The sequence below is a fragment of the Panthera tigris genome, chromosome E1 (genome assembly GCF_018350195.1).
Source record: "Panthera tigris isolate Pti1 chromosome E1, P.tigris_Pti1_mat1.1, whole genome shotgun sequence".
Lineage (NCBI taxonomy): Eukaryota > Metazoa > Chordata > Mammalia > Carnivora > Felidae > Panthera > Panthera tigris.
In genome coordinates, this window is record NC_056673.1 from 29,806,201 (window position 1) to 29,830,803 (window position 24,603).

Below are 24,603 nucleotides of genomic sequence, written 5' to 3' on the forward strand. Positions count from 1 at the left end.
CTTTGAGAAAACCCAAGCCACATGGAGTAGCCACCTGAGGGGGCTCTAGTCAACAGGTCGGCTGAACTCCCGTAATGGCTAGGAGGCATTTGAGAAGTGGATTTCTAGGGCTCGGCTGACACCGCAAGTATCAGAGATGATGAACTGCCCAGCTGAGCCCTCTCCAAATTCCTGACACACAGAATCATGAGCCAAATGAAATTGTTGTTCTAAGATTATTAGTTTTAATGTAGCTTGTCATGAACCAAGAGATAAGCAGACCAGTGATCAAAAACGGTTGAATGAACGAAGAATTCATCGGCAGTAGTGCTCTAATGGTGTCGCTGCCCTATTCAAGAGCTCTCGACGGCTCCCTATAGCCCAAAAAAGAATGTTCAGTGCCCTCAGTTGGCATTCACGCTCCTTCATAATTTGGCGTCAGCCTGCTTTGCAGAGCTTCCCAAACAGATACTTTTCCAACATCATGTCTTTACTTATCTCTACTGCTTTCTCCATCCAGATGTCCTTTCTGCCCACATTCCCACCTCAGGATGTTGACATTTAACTTGTCCTTTGAGACTTTAGTCAGGTGCCTTCTCTGGCTGCCCAGTCCAGCAGTGAGCCCTCCTCTTTCCATCTCTACTTTGTTTGATGTTTTCCTAATTCTTTTCCTTCATTGACCCTGTTCTTTATTTCTCACCTCCTCCTCCTCGTGTGTGTGTGTGTGTATGTGTGTGCGCACGGGTGTGGAGGGTGAGCACATAAGGAGGCATACAAACGTGTTGTGCGGCCTACCAGGCATGAATCCCTACAGAGCCTGAGATGGGACTTTCCAGCACATAATCTGGCACCTTGCGTCTCTCAAGCGCTTGAAGGGAGGAAGGGTATTTAGAAGAAGCAGAGGCTTTGGGGTCAGCTCAGATTTTGGATCATAATTGTGCCACTTACTGTGTGGCTTTGGGCGAGATGCATAAACTCTCTGAGCTCAGTCTCCTTATTTAGAAACTAGAGACCTCATGAGAATGTGTGTATAGGCCCAGCTCTCGCGCTTGGCTCATCACAGACCGTTAATAACTGTTCGCTGAGCAGACACAGCAGAACAGTCGATCATCTTCTGGAAGCTCAAGTGTTACCGTGTCAATGTTGGAAAGAACTCTCCGCCATCACAAATATATACATTTTAAAACAATTAAAAGAATTTTGAAAGGAACACAGAACAAGAGCAGAGTGAAAAGGCACAGTGGAGACCGCCTGGCCAGCCCCAACTATATTAATCTGTGTGATCGGCCTGGCTCTGCTGGCGCCTCAGTCTTCTCATCTGTGAACTGAGCGGTGGGTACTGGAATCTAAGCTCCCCTCCAGTGCTGACATTCCAAGAGCATTAAAGGAAAAGGATGAATCACCCCTTCAAAATACCAATACGGGCTGGGCCCTCCCCCTGCTGTCCCCATCCAGCACAGCTAAGAGCTCGTAATACACAGCCGGCTTCCTGCTGCAGCTGCCACGAAACTTCAACCCCCTTTCCCAGGGGTCTCAGAAGCAAGACTGATAATGGACCCCTGGCCTTCTCCATCTCAACAGGGAACCAGATCCAGTTCCCAGACTCTGGGGGCCAGAGGGCCCTCCCCTGAGGGTGCTGGCTTTCCGTGGACATTTGGCTTTCAGTATACATGTGCATGAAGTGTGGGGAGTTGGGAGGGCGGAAGGAAGGAATAAAAGAAAGAGTTGAAAATAGAGGGTTGATGATTGATTTCCTGCGATCCTGGCGGGAGGGCTGGAGTGGTGGTAACCTTGCCCTTCTCTTCCAGGATGTCGAGAAAGTGGATGTGTCTGTATCTGTAATAGTTCTAATTCTCCAACCTGGGGAGGCATGGTTCCCTCCCCCCCCCCCGCCCCCGCCCCCAGCAGCTGCATGAATTTGTAAGCACAGGCTGTCAAAGCCACGGAAGACACCAAGATCAATTTTCCTCCTTACAGGAGATAGACACTAGGTGACCGCAGAGGACAGTTTTCTTGCCTCTCTGCCCAGAGCTCTCTACTCCTTTCCGCGTTGCTGCTATTATTAGTATTATCAACATTAATAATAATGGAGACGTAACCGGCTGTGCATTAGTCACAATGTTCCAGGGGCCAGCACCTCCTTCCTTCTCTTCTGGGACTGCCTGGATCCTGCTGGGTCCTCTTCTCCGCGTCCGGAGCTGCTTGGGGCCTGCCCTTTGGTCTGTGTGCGCGGTGGTCTGTCTACTGCCCGTCACGTCTGCAGCAGCCCGGGTCCTCCTAGCTCACACCGACTCCGGCTCTGAAAGCCGAGAAGCTCGCCGGCTGCGAGCGGGTTTTCCAAGTGGGCAGGGGTGGGGAGGAGGGGCGCGGGCGGGCGGGCGGAGGGAGGAGGGGGCGTCGCGGAGGGGAAGACCTCGCATTGTAATCCAATGACATTGCCAACGTGGGGGTGGGGGCGCTGGCCTCGGCGCGCTCTCCGAGTTTTGGCTGCCCGCCCAGCTGGGAATAACTCTCTTCGCATAATTCGCGTGTTTACCAGGCATGAAAATTCTTGCTTTCGGCTCTGCCCCCCCCCCCCCGCCCCGTAAGCCCCCTCCCCTTCCCCCTCCCCACCACCTCCGCCCCTCGCGAGTGAAACTCTGTCTAAAAAAATATTGGCCCGGGGCACAGAAAGTTTTGCATAAATTCATAAGTGATGAATGGCTGATTTTAACGTTATTTGGGTATTTGTCAGAACTTAACAAATATACATGAGGACGGCGGTTCATAAACTTAAACATCTCAATATCCCCTTTCTTCTGGAAATAAATTACGTTTGTTTGCCGGGCTTGGAGTCTTAAGGTAGCCGACATTAGGAATATTTTAAAAGCCATCATCCATCGAGCATGTCTCCCAGGCGCCAGGAAGATTAAATGAAAGAATCATAAGATGGAGGTCTTTAACTTTTAATCCTTTTACAATGAAGCCTCAGATAGTCGCGGGGGCAGGGTGCCCTCTCTGGGGGGAATAATGCCGTTATTCCTCGGCTCTCAGTTAATGAATACCCTAACGTCTGTCCCACGGCTGACGGAGGCAGCGCCGGGGAGGGGGCTCCGGCTCCCGGGCCAGGCTATTGAAATGCGGAGCCACCGAGGCTGCGTCGGGAGGGAAGAAAGCGCCCGGCTGGAGGGACAGGGCGGGCGGGGCCGGGGGCATTGAGACTGCGCTGGGGACCCGGCGCAGGTTTGAAATAATTAGCATAGATTCGCCGGGACTCCGGCCCCGGGGTGGGGATGGGGCGCGGGGGGGGGGGGGGGCGGGGAGGGACGCCGGGAAGGAGGCGCGGGGAGGTGGCAGGGGGGTGGGGAGGGAGCAAAGGAGAGCGACTTTGGAGTCCAAGATAAATAAAGGGAGCGCTGAGCAGTGTCAGGAAGCCGGCCCACGTGGAGCTGCGCGGATGGGCGCCACCGCGGACTGAGGCGGAGGGACGCACGCGAGTCGAGCGCCAGCCCCAAGAAGTTGGCTTTTTAAGGGGTGGGGTGAGGGTGCTATTTTGCACTTTCCTTTAAGGGTAACACGTCTTCTGCCCCTCTCTAACCCAAAAGTTCAGAGATCCCGATTCTGATTGCTCCTCCCTCCCCACCCCCAAGCAGACGAAGTGTCCAGAGAGGGGGGCGCACCCCATTCCCAACTGCAGATCCCAGTGGTGGCGTTTTTTCACCCAAATGCAGACCCCTCCGAAATCCTGACTCTCAGAGTCCTCCCTAGGTCCTGGGGGAGGAGGGAGGCGAGTGTCAAATCTCCCAGCTATCCCCAGCAATTCCGGCCGGGGCCCTGGGGTTTTGGGGGCTCGGACCTGCAAGATCCCGGCGCCCGAGTGTTGATTCCAAAGGACCGGGTCGCCTCAGCTTACATCACCGTAGCTTCCGGGCGTGCAAAGGGTTAACACGGACTGGTTATTGATGTGGAGGGGGGGGGCGGCGGTGCGAGGCGGGAGGGGTGGCGGGATCTGGGTGGGCGCGCTCTGATCTCTCCCACCACCACCCCCCCATTCCTCGGGGGTCAAGTTTCAGCGGCACTCCGCCCCCAGGGTAGGTGTGAAAGACACGTGTCCCCATTGTGAAGGGCCTGTCAGGCAGGACAAAGCGGCCGCCCATCCTCCCCCCCCCCACCCCCCGCCCCTCGGCCCAGCCTGGGGTCAGCTCCAGGGGGCCGGCTGGGTGTCGAGGTCAGGACGGGCCCGAGCTTTGGTGACATAGGGAGAAAAAGCTGGGAGACGCGGCAGAGGCCACGTGATGCTCAAGTGAGGGGTTTGAGAATAACCCTCCCCCCCCCCCCCATGAAAAACTGAGCGGTCATCTCCATCACAGCAGAAGAGGGGATGAGACCCTTCTCCCAACAGGCATAGTAAGCACAGCGGCACCCCTACCCGCCCCCTCCAGCCCCCACACCCCCCCATCAATCACCAACACAGAGAATCGCAGTGTCGAGCGCAGTCGGTTTTAGTGGTTTTCTTTAATCCTGCTCTGCACTTCTTCCTCATTTACTACACGGGATATTATAAAGAATAAATAGCAGATACTCTTAATTTACAATGATTAGTCATTCCATTTGTTCTCTATATTTACAATAACTGTAAAATAACATTGAACTCTATAGCTTCTTCGAGGTCCAAGGAAAACCAAAACACTTTCCGAAGAATGGAAAATAGCTTTTTTAAAGTCCTTCTACAAAAGTTCTCCCCTCTCTTTGTACTTTAAGAAAAAATAACTTTTCCCCCCTGCTTCGCCATGCGAAGGGCACTGGAATATAAATAGCAGGTTAACATTATTAGCAACAACCAGAATAAGTCTCTCTTTTCTCTGTTCTTTTTTTTCCTTTTGCTTATTTTTTTTAAAAATACAGTAGAAGCCGGTAACTTTTAACGTATAATACTGACCTTTTAATAAGTAAATTAAAACTGGGACCGTATATACACACACATATACATTCCTACACAGTTAAACAGTGCATTACATGAACCAGAAAGCTAGGTCTCTGTAGCCAGAAAAAAAAAAAAAAAAGTTCATTGAATCCCCTCTCGAGAGGGTGGTGGACTGGTTGGAGACGGTGCGGGGGGCGGGGGGGGGAGGGCGTCGGTGGGGTTTCATGAGTTGTCCGGGTGCGGGAAGGGGACCCCGAGTCCTAACACGAGCACTTGCACTCGGAAATGATGGGGTACTGGATGGGAATCCAGCCGCAGCGCTGGCCCCCGCGCCGCTGACAGCGCCACCGCAGCACCGTGAGGTGCACGGACTTGGACGGCTTGCACACCATGCCCTCGGGCACGGAGCACGAGCGCTTACTGAAGCAGCTGCCCACCTTCACGTAGCGCGGCCAAAAGCGGCTGCCCAGGTCGTTCCACGCGTACAACACCGGGCAGAAGGTCTGCGACCACAGCCACATCTGTAACTTCCTCCGCAGCTTCTTGCTCAGGCGCTGCTTCTTGCCCGGGGCCAAGCCCTCGGAGAACTCCAGCCCTTTGATCTCGCTCGGCATGGCCCCCGACGGCCGCTGCCGCAGCAGCTGGTCCAGCTCGGCCAGGTCCTCGGCGCCCCCGGCCGCCCCCCCGCCCCCGCCGGGCCGGTCCTCGGGGGGCGAGGTGGCCATGAAGCCCGGGTCGTAGTGGCCCCCGAGCAGCGAGCGCAACAGCGTCTCGTTCAGATCCTTCTCTTTGGGGTCAAAGATAGGGTCCGGGTGTTCGATGAGGTCCACCAGGGGCAGGTTGTCGCTGGGAGCCGGGCGGATGTGGAGATAGTGCTGGCCGCCGGCCGGTGCCGCCCGCAGCCCCAGGACCACCACCAGGGCGTAGAGGGTGACCCCCAGGCTGGGGCAGCGCTCCATGCCTCCGGCGCGCGCCCGGGGCTGCTGCTTCGTCCCGCGTCCCCGGAGGAGAGCACGCCGAGCCCGCGGCGCCGCCGCGCTCCCCCGTCTCTCCGGAGGCGGCTCACCCGAGGCTGGGCAGGCGCAGGGCCGGCAGCATGAGTCGCCGGGAGAGCCCTTCGCGCAGCGCCGGCTCCCACCGGGGCGGAAAGAAGGCACACAAGTTGGCCGCAACTCCTCTCCCGGGTCTATGCGGGCAGGCGGCCGCGGCGGGGCATCCGAAATTACTCCAGGGCGACGGCGGGCGCGGGGGGCGCCGGCTCCTCGCTGCCTTCCCGGGCCGGCGGCGGCGCAGGGCGCGTGGACGAGCCGCTCTCCCCTCCTCCTCCTCTCTCTGCTCGTCGTCCTGCCGCTCTGTGCAGCGCCGCTGGCCCAGCGGGTCCTAGGGGCACTTCCCTCCGCCTGCTCGGGGCTCCGCGGCCGGCTCTGCCCGGCGGACTCCAGCGGCGGCGGCGGCGGCGGCGTCCGCGCACGTTGGCACCGGTTTGTCTGTCTCGCAGCGTCCAAGCCTTTAAATTTCCTGCACTTTCAGCTCCATCACCATGGAAACCACTGACTCTCTCGGCGTTGCCCCCTCCCCCTTCTTTCCCCCAAACAACAACCCCACCCCCCACTTCTCCACCCCCGAGGAGCTGGAGCGGCACAGGCTCCGGGGGAAGCCGCCTGCACTCGCCGCGGCGGCGGCTTCGGCAGCGCCCAGGGCTGTGCCCCGCCGGACCCAGATGCCCCGGGAAGCCGACAGTCCGGCTGCCCGCCGGAGCTCACAGGCGGCGGCGGCGGCGGCGGCGGCGGCAGCGGCGGTGGCGGCGGCGGTGGCGCTTGGCAGGTCTCCGCGCAATTTTCTCTCTCCCCCACCACCCACCCCCCTTCTCCTCCTCCTGCAAAATGCACCGCCCCCCTCCTTTCTCCCGGAGCAATGCAACTGGGGCTCTAGGCGCCCCGCCAGGGCCAGTCCTGGGGAAAGCTCGCGGCGGCGCTGGAGCCGGGCTGGAGGGTGCAGGGCCGGTTCTGGGGGGTGCTCGAGGTGGGGCCGTGAGGGTTCTCACTAGCTGGGTGCTTTGCACTGGGAGGGGAACAGCCGGGAGGTGCTGGGGGCTCGTTTCTCCGTGCAGTCCGGCGCAAGGAATTTCTCCATGTGCATGGAGCTTTTTCCCCGGGCGCGTCTCTCCTTCCTCTCTCCCAAGCTTGGTCTAAGTCCCCTCCCCCTCCCCCCAGCGCGTGTACACACACACACACACACACACACACACACACACACACACACTTTGAGCAGGAGGAGTTCGGGAGGCGCAGCGTTGCGCAGCGTGATGTAATTCCTAGGAAGCACTCCGGCCCGTCTGTTACTCGGGCCCACGAGGGGGGTCCGCTCTTCACCCTCCTCCTCCTTGGCCGGGTCCTGCACCCTGAGTGGCCGAGCTGCAGGGGCGCGTCCTGCTCGCCTGCGGCTCCCCTAGCCTGCCGGGTTCCGCGCGGCTGCCGCTCGGCTCCCTGGGGGCGGCGCGCCCTCTGCTGGCGCCCGACAAGTCCTGCACCTGGTGCTGGCCGCGGGCGGGGCGGGGTGGGGGGCGGCCCTGAGAGGTGGGTTCGTCTGCCGTCCACTCTGGCCAAGCTCAGCTTCTGCCTTCTGTGACCCTGTCATTGTGCGTGCGTGCGTGTGGGTTTGCGTGCGCGCGCGCGCTGCCGGGTCTGTTCTGGTTGCGCCTGTTCCCTCCAAGATATCGGGGCCCTCAGTGTAAACTTCCTGAGATTCCTCCTGAGGCCCCCCCAAATGTCGCAAGAATATACTGCACCTTTGCTTCTGCTAAATCGGCCTCGGTGGGCAAGAGTGGAGCTCTAAAACTTTAGAAAGATGAACTGGCAGTAGGGGGACCTGAGTCCTGGCCGGGGTCTGCCCACATTTGTCAACTTCCGACAAGTCACTTTTGTGGCACCATATACCTTACTTTCTGCATTAGTGACATAACTACCTTCCTCTTCCAGTTCTACGTTTCCATGATCCTAAATAAACCTGCATGATGGATGGATGCTTTCTCTTCCCAAAGCAGTGTCTCTTTGATGAGAGATGGATGTTGAAATGACACTTCCGGTTAATTTTCCCTTGGATGAGGAACTGAATCTAAGCGTTAAAACTCAAACTTGGTTTCCCGTGTGGTGGATGTGATTGGGGTCTGGAAGAAGCTGGAGAAGAAGGACTTGGAGTAGATGACTCACGTGTTCACCAGCATTCCATGGAGTATCATTAGGAGGTCTTGTGACAGCCTAAATCACTCTACTTGCCCCAAAGATCTGTTTTTTCCTTTCAACCTGTGTCATCCGGTGCCCCCCACCCCTCCCCCCATGAATTTATCATCTAAGGAAGAAAACATACCGCATTTCATACTGTGTTTCACAACACAGTCTTTCTGCAAAACCTCAGCAGCTGAGAGGGATGGCCAATTTCGGCTGAAAACATTTTCTTAAACATTCTCCAACTTTGGAGTCTGCAAACACACACACACACACACACACACACACACACACACGCAATGACACATGGACACTGGAGATAAGAACAACCCAATGGTTGTTTGAACTCAGCTAATTCTGACATGATGTGCCATTGGAACCTGGCACACGGTAGGCTTTTAAACCATACCCCTTTCTCTTAGGTACTCAATATGGGGGCTTGGTGCTAGCTTGTTTTCTTAGAAAGATGCAATGGTCTGCAGAGCAATTTGGTCACTGCTGTGAACTAACTGGTTAAAGAAGTTCTCAGTGGAGAGTTCAAAAGCTAAGTCATGGTTCAGTCTTCCTGAGATGGTAGGTTCCAATTTAGTGACATTTTATTGTGTTTTCTGTTTCATCAATCCCCTCGCCTTCGGATCACCTATTTTTGAAAACCAACGCGTTTCCTTCAGTCCTTTATTTAGGTGGGGTGGATTTGTCTGAACAGCAAAAAAGTTCCCTCAGGAATGAAAAACAAACCATGTTAGACAAAGAATTGGATGACCTGGTTGTAGAGCATCCACTGGGTGAAGACTGGAAGAAGAAACACAAAAGAGAGAAATTCACAGTCAATTGCCACCATTCTAGACTTTTGCAGTCCAGTTAAGGGGGTTGGGCAAGCATGTGAATAAAACATTAAAGGAATGTCGGAGGGGCACCTGGGTGGCTCAGTCAGTTGAGCATCCGACTTCGGGCTCAGGTCATGATTTCACAGTTCATGGGTTTGAGCCCCACGTCGGGTTCACAGCTGTCCACCTGTCAGTGCAGACCCTGCTTCTGATTCTCTGCCCCCTCTCTCTGCCTCCTCACCCCTCAAAAATAAATTTAAAAAAAACATTAAAAGAATGTGGGAAAAATCTATATATTCCCATAAGAGTGTAGACCAATGTTTCACAACTTTTAAAACCCAAGCCCACTTTTGATAAATATTACAATTTCGTGCTATCCTTTGTTGTTTGAAATTTTGTAATATATTATGATGACCAAAAAAAAAAAAAGCCACAAGAATTATAATACAAACTATAGTGTTTTCAAAGTACACTTATCTGCCTCACCGTGGTGTTCTGAAATGCCCACCTTGGAGGGTCTGCAGTCCAGCAGTTGGATACTGAGTGAATGGGGTGGGGGGATGCTGTTTTCAGAGACTAAGCAGTACTAACACCTTCCTGGTAGAGCTGAGCTTTCTCGGAGCTTGATGAAGAAAAGATGTATTTATCTGAGTAGTGAGAGGAGGAGATTTGAGACCTAGAATTTGAATCTGCATAAAGAGAGGAAGCACGCTGTATCAGGGACAGACAGGGAATCTGGGGTGTGGGGTGTGGAGGAGGGAATGTCATAAACTGGGAAACTCAACACAAAGACAACTCCTGGACCAGGTGGGTCTCAGTTGGAATTCTGGCCCTGTCTTCCATGAGCTGCGCTACCTCCCTGACATAGGCATCTCTTACCTCGCAACTTCCATTTTCTCACTTGTAAAGTGGGGATAACAAACAACTCTCAGACTTGTGCTATACAGAGGGGGCAAAGAATGTCTAGATAAGCACAGCACCTGGGGCAGATCTGTAGTGGGCCTTAGTCTTTCAACAAATGCCTTCTTCAGGGAACCCCACTGCCTTCAACTGACCAGCCATCTCAGGTTTGGGCCAGAGAGGCAGAAAGCTACAGGGGGTGCTGGAGAAGTAACCCTATGACCTTTGGGCCTGCTTCCTGTCCACTTAGCACATGCAACTGAGCTATTCTCGGTGGCTGCTGGCCTTCAAAATTTTGGGGTGGGGGGAGACGGAGATTGGAAATTCTTGGGGGACTCAACAGCTGGCCCATTTCAATGCTTCTGAGACTCTGTTGGAGAAGCAGTTTGACGAGCAGAGCTGTGGGGAGGGAGACAGAGGGATGGCTATAAGCTCAGCTTTCTGGTCAGGCCCTAGCCCTGGGAGGTGTTTGGACTTTTGTGGATTGGCTAGGGACTCAGGCAGCCAAGTGGGAAGAGTCTAGTGAATCAGGAGTGTAGATCCATGCTTGGCTATTTGCATCTCATGATTTCCTAGTCTGGGCAAAGAAAACCTGAGCACTCCTCTGAACAATAGCTTCAGCAATTCTAGGTCAAGGCAAGAGGACCCTGAGGGTGCTTTCGTGCGTCTTTTCCTGTTTCCATCTGATTCTAAGCACAAGCCTAAGAACAACTCAACAGTTTTCTTGCTTCTTCGGCCCTGGAAACATAGACTTGAGGGGCAGCTGTGGGTGATCTGCAAAGGACATTGCAGATGGGGCTTGATATCAAAAAACCTGCAACCTACCAGCTTTGGGACCTTGAGGGAGTCACTCTACCTCTCTGGGGCTCCTTGACACTGAGAGGTCAGGGGACCATGAAGTACCACAAAGGAGACAGGAGTTGCCATTTTTTAGGCCTGGCATCATCCCAGACATATGAAAATCATCACCCTCTGATTCTGCCTCATGGGGCCCATAAATGTCAAATTTGATGGGCTTTTTCTCAGTGAGACCCAAAATGGCATTTTTGGACTTGACCCAGCTTAGCAAAGTGAGGAAAAGTCAGCCACAAGCCTTGTCACTTTGCCCTGCTGACTACCGGAAGGATGTGAGCTCCCCATGCCAGAGGGTGGTGGACTCCCCATAGCCTCCCAGGGGCTGGGGGAATGCTGGCGGGTTCAGGACCCACAGCCAGGGTGGGGCCTGTTCAGCTTCACAAGACATTCTGAATTTTGGGGTGTCCAGTTGGTGATAGGATTCTAATTCGAACAGTGAAGTTCTAACTGCTATTGGCATGGAGAGGGGGGAAGGGGGAAACAGAGGAGAGAGAGGGAGGGAGGTAACTGGGGTGGGAAAATGGGTAAACAAATGTGAAATGAATTTCCAGGAATAGAGACAAAGCTAAAAGCTACAGGCAAAAGGAAGAAAGGAGCTTGGCTAGCTTGTTCCAGTGCAACAGCCCCTTCCCCTCCAGGGTCTGGCTCCTGCTCTCCTGCCAGCCCCCTCCCCAGCTGGCTCCACGCTGGGGAAGGGGAGACGACTCTGGAGCCCAGTGGCTCATTCATCTCCTGATAAACTGTTTATCTGAGTTTTAACGAGGGCGCCTCTCTTCCAGTCTTGGAGACAGAAGCCTCCTCATGTTTAGCCTGCCCTGATGTGGGGGGCCTGGGGGCGGGGAGGAGGGGGCGCGACGCAGGCAGGCTGATCTTCAGCCCTTTCCTCGAAGGCACAAGCTGCCTCTGGGCTTTGCCCTCGGCCCTCGCCCTTCCCACTGCGTTTCCTCGGCTGGAGGCTGGGGCTAGGGTGGACCCAAGGTTTCCTCTGGAAAGGAAATTGTTTTTTACAGTTGTTCTGTTTCCAGCCACTGTCTTAAACACACACACACACACACACACACACACACACACGCACACGCACGCACACACACACACACACACACACACACACACTCTCTCTCTCGATAAATTTAAACAAAACTTGATTCTGACTTGTGGCCTTTACCATGTGTGACCCAGTATTTCAAAAGGAAGCTGAATGGAACGCCATGGCTCCAGTATTGCTGGCGATGGCAAAGAATTCTCCAGAATGATGCAAGGGCTGTTCCATGAAAAGACAGCTGTCTCTAAGTTACTAGAAATTTAAACTCTAGATGCTTGAGGACTTGTTCTCACTTCCCACCATGGGCCCTTATGGATGCACACTTGTACAGATACTGACACATTTGTTGAGGGGCACACCCTCCCCGCCCCTCCCCCACAACAACAATACACTGAGGAATGGTAAACACAAGCACCCCCCTCCTCTCACGTACACGTACCACACACACACCCTCCTGCTCCTCCCTTTGCCACCTGGGCGGTAAAGGTTTCTGGAGACAGGCTTCCTTAGCCACCTGCCATGAGGCATCTGCACACAGCCCCCCTTCTCTCCCCAAACACACAAGCACCCATCTCAGCAACCTAGGCTCACATTTCCCCCACATCGTCTCATCCTGCTGCCTCAGATAGATGTTTACTGAGATAATATAGTCTAGGCTCCCTTATCCTCTCAAACACACACGATAACAAGGAGACAGGAGCTCGGTGGAGAAAAAAATAAGGTGAAAACAACCCTAGCCCATCTCAGGTGGCGTCGGTGACTTTCAGGTTCCAGCTCCTGCTGAATCCACCTAAGGCAACGTTATCACATCTCCATCTCTGAAATTTTTTCCTAGCCCTCATCTCTGTCTCCTCGCTGCCCAACTATCATGTGGCCTTGGAAATGACACACTGACCATCTCCTGTCATCCCTCAGTCTCACGCATCTATCTTTTCCCCACCCATGCAGCCCGATTCCAGACACTCTGTTTGCCAAAGAATACATGAACTCCCTTCTCTTGAGGAGTCCAATGACTACGGGGGAGAAGAGAAAAAAATAAGCCAAAGATTACAGTTTAGGACGTCAATCGCTACGATGAAGCACAGGAATGTTGGGGTAGGCTGGGGGCTGCCAAAAAGGCTCCCCAGGAAATTCAATGTTCAAGTTGGGTTCTGAAAGACCAATAGGAGGTCACAGGCTGGAGGGCTGAGGAAGGGGCACTGGCTACATCACACTTTGGGCAACGGAGGGAGCAGGCCACATGGTCTGAATCCTGTAGCCAAGGTGGCAGTGCTGTGTTAGGGCTTGAGGTCTAGAGGCTGGAAGACCAGGGGCTTTGTATGGTGGGCCCTTGAGGGCCTTAAGCACTTTGAAATCTAATTCAAATTTAAACTTAGGTTTGGAAATACTTGAAAGAAACCTGGGGAACCATATTCGTATGGTGATTATAGGTCCTAAATATTTTAAGACAGCCCCTATTACAAACAAAAACAAAACTTGATTCTGATTGAAATTAGGCTGTTCATTCCCTAGAAGCTTTGCTTTTAATCTCTGCGTAGGGATTATTTTATGCGCCTGGAAAAATTCCTAAAAATATGTTTATAAGTGATTACTTACCCCGATTACCCCTAATGAGTAAGATAAAGGGGTGGGCTGAAGAGGGGAGAGAAAAATGGCTTCTTACTTTACATTACCTTTATGTAAATCTTAGAAGAAAAGGATAGAGCACTCATTATTTTTGTCTTTAGACAAAACTCAATAAAAGATTAAAACCTGTGCATTCGGAGGAAATAACTTGCCCCTGAGTAACCATTAGGCTGGAAGTGGTACTTAAAATTTTTCATGTTGAAGAGAGTTTTGAAGGCCACCCTGTATCCTTAGGCAATATTTGTTTCAGGTTTAGTTAAATGGTTCAGCGCTCGCATAGGATTGTAAGGTGAGGGAGAAGCCCAGCTGAGGAACTTTTGCGTGTAGGGGACTGTGTTGGGACGCACGACACCTGAAGCTCCAGTCTCAGGCATCTACGGAGAAACCAGATTGTTTTCAAAATGCAGTGATACCCACGTCAAAACCCACCACTGGGCTGAGAAAGAAAACAAAACTCAAATGCATCAAAAACCAATCTCATGCTGGATCAAAACTCTGCAGTCTGGAATGAGCTTGGGGTGGGGGCTGGGTACTGGAAGTCACCCGAGTGGAGGGTTTGGAGCATGGGGTCGCCAAACAAGTGCACCAAGGGCTTTCTTTCCCAGTTGCCAGTCTTAGAACCAAGAACACACGTTTAACATGTGCTGGGGATTTACTCCCTGCCTTACAAGCATTATCTTATCTACCTCATACAGGAGCTTCTGGAGAAGAGATAATTATCTCCCCATTTTATAGATAGGGAAATTGAGGTCCAGAGAGGGGAGGAAACTTCCCAAGGCCACATTCTTTGACTCCAGGATCATCTAAGAAGGCAGGGAGAGGCATTTTAGCTCAGAGCTGTGGAAGCAGGGGGCTTCCTAAAGGGACTGATCTTTGTTGGTCCATTACTGTTCTCTTGATCTGAATCCATATTTGACTGACTTCAGAGGTCACGGGCACCAGCAGGTTAGGGAGGTTTACTTTGGGTAGTGACTTTTGGCAACCTGGTCAAGTCTGGGCAAGGACTCATTTTATCTTCCCCTCCCCCATCCTGCCCGTGGTCCCACCCTCCATAATGAAGCATGACTGTAGTAAAACTAGGCTTTTGATCAAGCTTCTCCACATCACTTTCAAGACAAACAATGTCTCAGAAACCCCCAACTGCTTTTATTTTTCTTATATCTAAGGTTTCACCTTAGTGTCTTTACCCAGCTTCATTTAAAAAATGTCCTCAATTGAGGGGGAAAAAAATCATGGCATTTCATTATTGTAATTCACAAAGCATGCCTGCAGAAAATGAAAGAGGTTTCAAAAGTTAGATGAGCAACCACCTTAAACTTCTAGAAGGGGTTCCTTAACTTCCTCCGAACCCATCAAGCATCTCCAGTCTAACCATGATTTCCCAATCTTCCCTTTTGCATAGGAAACTAAGTTCATAAGTAAATGTACTAGTTAAAATACAAATGCAAGTAGATATAACAGGGATTAGTTCTTCATCAGCACGGGTGGTGGGTATAATCCTGTTTCGACACAGGATTTTTCTAAGGTAGGATTTTTAGGAAAAACTAGTTTTTATTAGTTTTATATGTATTTGCATACATATAAATTAAAAAGAGTTTTTTTTTTTTCCCACCCATGGTAGAGGGAGAGTATGGATAAGGTGAGAGAGCAGAGGCCCCTTGGTCCCCTCCCCACAAAACGACTCTGGTACATTACAGTTTCAGACAAGTGTTTCTTTCCACACACAAAGGCTTAACCATGTTAACTAGTTAACGTAAAGCTTGATTAAACTCGCAAAGATAATCCCTAAAATGCTGGGAGAAGGGCCCTTGAAGTGCCTGGAGGTGGGGGGGGGGCGACGGGGGGGGGGTGCCGGTAATGAGGCAAGGTTGTGGCTCCAACCTCATTTCACTCCGCATTGTTTCAGAAGTGAATGATTGCAGTGGTTCAGCAAAATGCATTGAGAAAAATGCAAAGCTGCCTCCCTCACCTCCTTGAGGATTTGAGTCACCACAGATGAGCCTTTAAATGTAAGAAGAGGCATCGTAATTATCATGCCACGGGGGTAAGAAAATCCTGGCAGATCACATTTTACAGAACTCCGCTTTTCTTTCAAGGCTCTAGCTCCGGAGGATAGGCGGGTCCATTTGAGACTAAATGTTTATGGCTTAGGCCTCTTCAAGGCATGAACGTTGACTTCTGAGGTAGTCTTATTACCGGTGGGTGATTTCAATATGCTTCTAAATATTTTGACAGCCAGGCAAGCCTTGGGGCTCTTGTCCTCTCTTAAGAACTCCAGGGTCGTCGTTGGGTGTGGGGTGGGGGGGTTGGTGTGGTCTCTGACTTGTCCCTGATAGCAGCTTCTTCTTCAGCCCACAGCTAATGGGGTCCTAGGTGAAGCCCTCCTCCCTCACCTAAGTTTTCCTAAATTGGCCACTGAGTAACAGGGCTTGCAGATAGTCCTGGCCTGTCCAAGACAACAGAGCTTCTGCTGAAGCGCCCTGAAGTGCCTGTCTCATTTCTCCCCCAAATCTTAGTCTTCCTGAAGGAGAAACAGGCTAAAACAAACTTGTGTATAGAAGGGCAACGATTTACAATCGTTCAGAAACCTCTGAGGAGTCTCCTGGTTACTCTCAAGATGACGTTGTGATATTGGATGGCCTTTCCAATGCGACTCCCATCTCCCTTTCCCCATCACCTCCTTCCACTCTTGCCTCCTCACTTCATGTTTAGCTTGTGTGGAACTGCTTGGAGGTTCTCTACACATAGTCCGCTCTTCCTCACTGTGGGTGTTCTGTCTACTCACTCTCTCCCTTTTGCAAAGTCATTTGTAACTTTCTAGATTCTGCTTAAACATGGCCTCTTCCATTCTTGATTCCCTCTGGATGGAATTGCTTGCTGTGCCCCTCCCAAATCCTACCCATTCTTTTCCTTCCTCCTCCTACCTGATAGCCACATTGCGTTCAGGGCAGTTGTCTGTCTTGACGCTTAGACAGCGAACTCCTTAAGGGGTTCATCTCTACATTTCCAGTGTCTAGTCTTGTGTTTGTCTACAAGTGCTTGCATTACATACAGTGCCTAGTAGTGTATACAGTAGGTGACTAGTGAATGAAGGAATCCCTGAGCTTGTTTAATTGCTTTTGGGGACCATTCATGGATGCTAGTATTGGGTGGAGGGAGACCATGGTGGTAAAAATTATGCCCATCTCTTAACTGCTGCAGCAAATCCAGACAGTAATAGCTTATAATATTTGATCTTTTCTTCGAAATCAGATCTCTTGGAGGTATCTGGAAAGTAAAAATGCCAATTTGATCAAAGAGATGCTTTATAATTTAAGTGGTGCACACAAATGACTCGTCCATTCTGAGCTGGAGATGGCCTGGCTGTTGTGTACCAACACCCTCGGCAGCCTGAATCCTCACAAATTAGCAGCTCTGTACCCTGGAATCCACTGACATTGGGAGCAGAAGCAAGCCAGGGCAAGGGGTAGGGGTGGTGAAGAGTGGTTGGTTCTATCCCAGGAAGCTGCAGCTTGGGGTGGGGGTCGGTGAGTAGTTGAATGACCCCAGCTCATTCTGGGGAGCCACAGCTGCTGTGACGCGTCAGGCTACGCCCCTGCCCTTGGAAAGGAAGACAGTGGAATCCCTACCCCCATCCCTGAGACCCCAGAACCCAGTCCTTTTTGGAACTATTTTCTCTCCCTTTCACCCTATGGCTCTTCTTGGAGAGGTGGATTCAGGAGCCTTTCCCAGAGGGCAGAAGGGCACCCTGCTTTGATGTATGATCCCTCTTTGCATCGTCAAAGAGCCTTGCACACCATCTGGCACACTCTGTTCACTCAGGGCAATTGGATCAAGGACTAGGTTCACTGTCAACGCTGACTAGGTGCCATTCCCTAACCCCCCTTTAGGTACTCTAAGCTGTCATTCCGTGCTCACAATTGTCCAGATATCCAAGTCAAAGGTGCCCCTCTGGGTATTCTGTTCTCAGCCTGAATGACACAGCCCAATGCAAGTGCTTCTCGACATCACTCGGGTTCTGTCCACCTGGCTCAAAGGGCAACGCTTTGAAGAAGAAATGGATTAAGGTATTGGATTACAGTTTCTGCAGCCAGGCTCAGGGCCTGAGCTGAATGTCCTCCCCAGAGTAGGGTGACTTGGCAGAATGGTTTAGGCCTCCCTCCCTCCTTCCTTACTTTCCTCGGGTCTCCATTGCCCTCTGGCCACAGTGGGGGTGGGTATATGGGGGACCGTCACCCCCCATGATTTAAATAAACATTTTGGCAAAGAGTAAATGGAGCCACATGTCTTCTCTTATGCTTCTGTGGATGTTCTTTCTGTCCTACCCTGTGGCAACATGAAGGTGTGGGCAAGAACAGCCAGTGGGTACTGTGCGTACCCACTCTACAAGTACTGACTGCAAGACAGAGGACAGCTGGGCACAGCCAATAGCTTAACAAGACAGTTGACGTTAACCACTTTCTTCTCTTCCTCGTTCTTACCAACGATTTCTTGCTAGCTGCCTGGTACAGTGAATTACACTTGTTAATTCATTTATCCCTCAAAACATCTCTGCTTCTAAGCAAGGACACTAAAACTCAGGGAGCTCAGGTGACTTGACCAAGGTCACCACAAATAGAAAGTGGCATGGCTATGGTTTAACTCTTTGCCTAACCCCAAAGCTTGTGGTCTATTCTTTATGACCCTTTTTGGTTTGATCTGGGATTTCGCTGCTGGTGTTCCTTATACAACTAACAAATAAAGAAGGTGGAGGTGGGAGTGGAGGGAGATACAAAAGGGGAACCCAGGGTGATCTACAAAATGTATAAATTATCAGTGGATGCAAATATATGTGGTAAAGCTTCTAATGAATGGGAATTATACACACTAACTGGGGGTTAGTGGTTACCTTTGGGGAAAGAGAGGGAGGGTAAAGTGCTTGGTGGATAGTTATTATATTTAGAACATTTCTTTTTTAAAATGTTTATTTCTTTTTAAAATATCAGTATAATTAACCTGCAGTGTTATATTAGTTTCAGGTGTACAATATAATGATTCAACAATTCTATACATTACTCAGTGCTCATCATGATGAGGGTACTCTTTTTTTTTTAATGTTTATTTATTTTTGAGAGAGGGAGAGAGAGCACGAGCAGGGGAGGTGCAGACAGGGAGGGGCAGAGAGAGAGAGAGAGAGAGAGAGAGAGAGAGAGAATCCCAAGCAGGCTCTGTGCTGTCAGCATAAAGCCTGATGCAGGGCTCAAATTCGCAAACGGTGAGACAATGACCTGAGCCAAAATAAAGAGTCAGACACTTAACGACTGAACTACTGAGGCACTCATGAAGAGTGTACCCTCAGTCCTCTTCACTTATTTCACCCATCCCCCTACCCACCTCCTCTCTGGCAACCATTGATTTGTTCTCTATAGTTAAGGGTCTGTTTTATATTGGTTTCTTTTCTTTTCTTTTCTTTTCTTTTCTTTTCTTTTCTTTTCTTTTCTTTTCTTTCTTTCTTTAATTTTTAAATTTTCTTTCTTTCTTTCTTTCTTTCTTTCTTTCTTTCTTATATAATTTATTGTCAACTTGGCTAACATACAGTGTATATAGTGTGCTCTTGGTTTTGGGGGTAGATTCCCGTGATTCATTGCTTACATACAACACCCAGTGCTCATCCCAAGTGCCCTCCTTGATGCCTGTCACCCCTTTTCCCCTCTCCCCTGCCCCCCCCATCATCAACCCTCAGTTTATTCTCTGTATTTAAGAGTCTCTTATGGTTTGCCTCCCTCCCTCTCTGTTTATAACTATTTCCCCCCCTTCCCCCATGGTCTTCTAAAAATTTTGGTATCCTAAAGCGCAGCGAAATGTCATTCATATCCATTAGAATGATTTTTATCACAAAAAGTAGCAAGTGTTGGCGAGGATGTGGAAAAACTGGAACCCCTCTGTGCATTGCTGGTGGGAATGTAAAACGATGTAGCTACTATAAAAAACAGGGTGGTAAAAAATTAAACACAGATCTACCGTATGATCCAACAATTTCACTAAGATCGGTACCTCAAAAAGCTGAAAGCAGGGACTTGAACAGGTATTTGTACACTTATGTTCACAGCAGCGTTATTCACAGTAGCCAAAGGTGGAAACGATTCAAGTGTTCGGCAGATGAATGGATAATGCAAAGTGTGGTAGATGTGTAGAATGGAATATTACTCTGCCTTAAAAAGGAAGGAAATCCGGACACATGCTACAATATGGATGAACCTCGAGGATGCCATGCTTAGTGAAATAAGCCAATCGCAAAAGGGCAATTACTGTACGATTCCACTTATATGAGGTACTTAGAGTAATCAGATTCATACAATCAGGAAGTGGATTGTTGGCTTCCAAGAGCTGGGGGCTGGGGAATGGGGATTAGTCTGGGAACATGGAAACGTGCTGGAGATGGGGTGGTGGTAATGTCAGCACAATGGAATGTACTTGATGTCACTGTACATTTACAAATGGCCAAAATGGGGATTTTCATATTATGTTTATTTTACCACAATAAAAAAAAAAAGTCTTTGGTGTCCAGCTTGGGCTTGTTTGGAAACAGTCTCCGTCGTGTGCGATCTTTCCTTGGCTTGGTCCCCAACAAAGGACATCAGGCTCAGATTGAAGTGCGAGGCCCCCTCCCCGGGTCACCGTCAGCAGGCCGCCTTCTTGACTCAGGTGGGCCAGCAGCTCGGTGCAAAGCACATTTCTCCGTTCCTTCTTCTGTCGCTCAGCCAAGCACTGGACACTTTCAGGCCCAGAGGAAGTTCTTCCGAAAATAAAAGCAGTCGTTCAGGGGGCCGTATGGATTGAAAGACTCCCTTCCTGGTGGACTCCGAGGCCAGCTTGCCTGCAGCCAGCCCCCTGAGTATAGTAACCGCCCTGTCAGCCAAGGCAAATCTGCCCAACCTCAAAATCCCAAATTAGCACCTGGCCCTTCCATAGGGCAACTTTGGTTTAAAGTTTAAGTGAAACCTTGACGATCCTACTGACTTGAGGGGAGGCCTGGGGGTGCTCTCACAGGATGCTCTTTCTTCACAGGAATGTGCTGGTTGTACAGTGTGGTGTCTGCAGTCCATTTCTACAACTGCAATTAGGGCCCATCAATGGAGGTGTCAGCCACATTCAAAGTCCGAGGGGGCTCACCCATGAAATTCATAATGGGATAAAAGTTCCATTCCGGGACTGACAACTTCAAATGGAATTTGGTGCAATCTTTTATTTATTTACAGGGTTGTGGGAGTGGGGGTTGTGAAAATCCCATCTCACCCCTGCACTCCCCCCCCCCCCCCCGCCCCAGGCTTCCAGGGATAAAAATGAGGGTTGGGATTACATTTGGAGGGAAGCAAGGCTATATTTAAATATGCTTTGGAAAGTGTGGCTCCGTGTCTGAAGCAGTCCAGAGCGACAGCTTCATCCAGCCTGGCCTGGGACAGTCCAGGGAATCATTTAGAGATCTTGTGCTAATTGGTTCCAATTTATCAGTTCCAATTTCTCATGTGGCAGGGCCAGGTCTGAATGCTCGATGCTCTCTGAGGGAACAACGCTCTGGATTTACTCCAGGAGCCCAGGGAGCCTTCCACACTTTGCCTGGTTTCCACCGATGACCACGGCTGTGTAATTAATTCTCGAATGCCCCTTCTTTTTAACCCGAGCTTACCCAAGTCATTATTCCATTAGCTGCCTCTTGGTAGATCTTTCAGTAACTTCAGTTCATCTTATTTACACAAAAGCAGAGGCTTTTTGCGGTATTAAGTGAGCCTGGCGAGCCAGGGGAGGGGGTGGGGGGCGGATTTATTTGTAATTACAGTACGCTTCTCGCTCCCATCGCGTTCTGCCCATTCACAGGCTCCGGCCAGGGCTGGCGCCAAGGTCTCCAAGTTGCCCTGTGTTTATGTCATTGAGACGAGGACAATATTTCAGTGTGGAGCCAAGCCACAGGGATCCACTCTATAAAACCCTCACTAAAAATAGACGCTCCAACCCCTGCCCAGCCCCCTCCCCGCCTCCGCGACTCCCCCACTCCTGCCCCCAGAGCTGGGAGCACCCAGCTTCAATCCGCTGGGAGACAGGCGTGCCAAATCGGCAGATCCGATCCTCCTCACAGCTCAGGGCGGGGGGGGGGGGGGGGGGGGGGTGCTCCTTTCTTCCCCAGGAGTTGTAACGTGGAATAAAAGGCGTCAATTAGCAGCCTTTAGAGCTGACAGGGCAATTAAAGCTAAATTGTAAGACAGAGGGAGAGTTTAGAAGAAGAAGGGAAGGAGAGAGAGATGGAGGGAGAGACAGAGACAGAGACAGAGAGAGAAGGAGACAGATTTCCAATGTATTTTTGGTGACAGCTGCATTTTTGAGGAGGGTCAGCCTCTCAAACTACAACTGGCTGTTTGGCTATATTTTCACTTGTGAAGTGATATTTTCAGTGAACACTGATACTCCCAGTGTATTACACTTTTCATGTCAGCTCCGAGCTGCTGGTGGGGGGCGGTGGTGGAATTAATAAAACAAGCACAAAGCAAAGAGATCTTGTCTTTACAAACGCTCCCACCCTGCCCGAGTCTCAATGCCCCCATTTCCTTGCAGGGTAAGTTAGGCACAATATGAAATTGTGAGAATAGAAGCAGTGGATTGGTCGGTGATGTGGTCGTCGCACCTCGGCACACTTTCTGTTGTCAGCTTGCTTTCCTTGCCCAGGACCCCGAGGTTATAAAACTATTGGGAAATAGTCTTTTTTGGGTCTATTCCCGAGGGACCTTCCTTCACAGTCAGGCTTTGGTTTGGGATTTGGGAGGGCCTCAGACTGCCTTATGCAGATGGGAAGTCTCAACAAGGGGAGTATTGATTTTGATTCACTGTTGCAACACAGGAGTTCAGGGGAGTAGATTCAAGAACTGCGGTGCGTGGGGATGGGCACAAGAGAGGAGTACAGCTTAATCAGAGGAGAAGTCAGTCTAGGGAAGCACCTTCAGGCACCCTGCCCTCCTCTGGCCCCCAGTCCAAGGAGGAAACAGTGACTACAGTTCTAGTGAGGATGCTCTCAAAGTCACCCTTGCTTTGCTGAACCTCAATTTCAATCTTCCGTCCCATAACTGTAATCCTTTTCCCTTTATCCTCCCTCACTCATTAAGAAGAGCTGCCATTTCTGCAACACCTACCCGGTTCCTGGCAGCGTGTGAAGGGCTTCCCATGTCCTGGGTGCAAGGTAGGTGCTATTATCGTGCCTAGATTAGGTAAGAGGAAACTGAGGCTGAGACAGATTGAGTCACTTGTTCAAGGTCACCCAGTGGGTTAAGTGGTGAAGCTCGGGGTGGAACCAGGTGGAAGTCTAACGAATATCCAAAATCTGAAGTCTAAAGACTTGCCGGTCTCGGTGATAGTCAGTGATACCGTGAGGACAGAGTTCAACAGGCTCAGAATCAGCAGTTTTTGAGCTGAAGGGATCTGAGAATATTTAGTAGAGGGTGTCTCAAACTAGGGTCCAGGGCTCTAGGCTTTCTGAGCCCCTGTTCTTAGGAGCATCATTGCATTTTATGTTTGAGACGATAGCTAAGCTCAAGCCCCACCATGTACAGCTGAGCAAGGTGAGACACCAAAGAAGGTCACACAGTTATGCCGATGAAGTCTGCCCAGGACTAGCTCTGCCAGCAAGTAGATTTATCTAGCGCTGGATTTGTAGGTTCACTTGTACAGCTTGATTGAAGCCCCTGAGGGAAAGGACTGATTCTAGGGCCTTTAATAGATAGTCCATGACTGAACGTGTAAAAGCAATTTACGAGTGGCTACAGGTAGGTAAACATCTGATATGTTAATTGCAGACCAATGTTACCTGTGCTCAAGAGTGTCCCTATTTGGTCACAGTTCCATCTACTAATCTCAGTCACTGAAATCAAGTAAAATCGCCCTTCTGTGTATATCCTGAGCTCTTCTCCATTCATTGCACATTCAGTCCTTTTTTATGGAGTGCCTAACATGGGCCAGGCAGTATTCCAGATTATAAACAAAACAGACGAATTCCTCGCTCTCCTCCCTACTAACCTGCTTCGTAAGATATTGCTGTACCATATTGCTATGTAATTGGGATTTGGTTTGGTGAGGTCTGGATGGCCAGAGGCCCAGTTGAGTTTTTCCAACTTGAAGGCAATTACTGCATCTAATGTTTTTGTCTGTTGGTTTGTTTTCTTATTTTCTTCTCTTATGCCTAAATGAATTTTTTAGCCTTACATTTTTTTTTAATTTAAAAACCACAAGGTAATACATTGTAAGAAAATAAAATAACGCAGAAGTATGAAGAGTGGAAACACGGGAGTCTCCTCGATCTGTTCCTCGAGTGGCCAGTGTGTTTGATGGTCTGATGGTGTGTGTTCTTCCCCCATCATGTGTATGCACAACAGTCATACAATGCATAGGATATACTCACGCATGCCGGTGGGGGTACTGGGCTGGAGCACTGCAGTCACTGGGCGGGACAGGCGCAACTGTGGGTTTGTAATCTGCACTGCTGCCATCTTTTATAGGCCTTTTAGGGTATCATAAAGACCAGAAGTTTCAAAATTGACTTTTAACAATGTTCAGGTAAGAAGGGTCCGGGGCACATCTCCCACTGTCCCTGAAATCACAGGCCTAGGACAGCTTCTACTCGAGATGCAAAGGAGGAGCGTCAACTGAGTTATTATTTTTATTTACTTACATATTTATTTATTTATTTATTTATTTATTTATGTGTTGTGTATGTATGTATGTATGTATGTATGTATTTTTAAAGATCATGAGATCGTGACCTGAACCGAAATCAAGAGTCAAACACTTAACTGAGCCACCTGAGCGTGCCCTTCCCCCACCTTTTAAAAGAAGTGTTTGATCCTATTATTTAGGTTCCTTTGCAGCATGGATATGTTTATTTATTTAACAACATGGACGTACGTTCATGGCACTACAATCGGGTTTGCTCAGTCGTTTTTTTTAAATTTTTTTAAATGTTTATTTGCTTTTGAGAGACAGAAGGAGATAGAACGTAAGCAGGGGAGGGACAGAGAGAGAGGGAGACGCAGAATCTGAAGCAGGCTCCAGGCTCCGAGCTGTTAGCACAGAGGGTTAGCTCATTGGTTTTAATGGCTGCATACTTTTCTATGGCATGAGATAATCATGATTAGGGGAAAAAAATGTTTTACTAATGAGGAGAGTTTTTGGTTTTTTTTTTTACCACTTTTTTTGCCCTCATAGAGCTGTAATGGAATAACTTTGATC

The 24,603-nt window shown here is 50.2% G+C and overlaps 1 protein-coding gene and 1 long non-coding RNA gene across 2 annotated transcripts; one reads left to right on the forward strand and one right to left on the reverse strand.

Moving 5' to 3' along the window:
• Positions 1-4,443: 4,443 nt before the first annotated feature.
• NOG (noggin) lies at positions 4,444-6,663 on the reverse strand. Its single transcript, XM_042966168.1, has one exon. It carries the CDS (start codon positions 5,839-5,841, stop codon positions 5,143-5,145), a length of 699 nt encoding a protein of 232 aa, XP_042822102.1. The 5' UTR covers positions 5,842-6,663; the 3' UTR covers positions 4,444-5,142.
• A 10-nt stretch (positions 6,664-6,673) lies between these two features.
• On the forward strand, positions 6,674-7,904 carry LOC122233515. The gene is made up of 2 exons (XR_006211073.1): positions 6,674-6,706; positions 7,861-7,904. It is a non-coding gene; the product is annotated as an uncharacterized LOC122233515 (long non-coding RNA).
• The last annotated feature ends 16,699 nt before the right edge of the window (positions 7,905-24,603 follow it).

Coding starts and splice junctions, on each gene's coding strand:
- NOG (XM_042966168.1), bottom strand. CDS start 5,841: ATGGAGCGCTGCCCCAGCCTGGGGGTCACCCTCTACGCCCTGGTGGTG.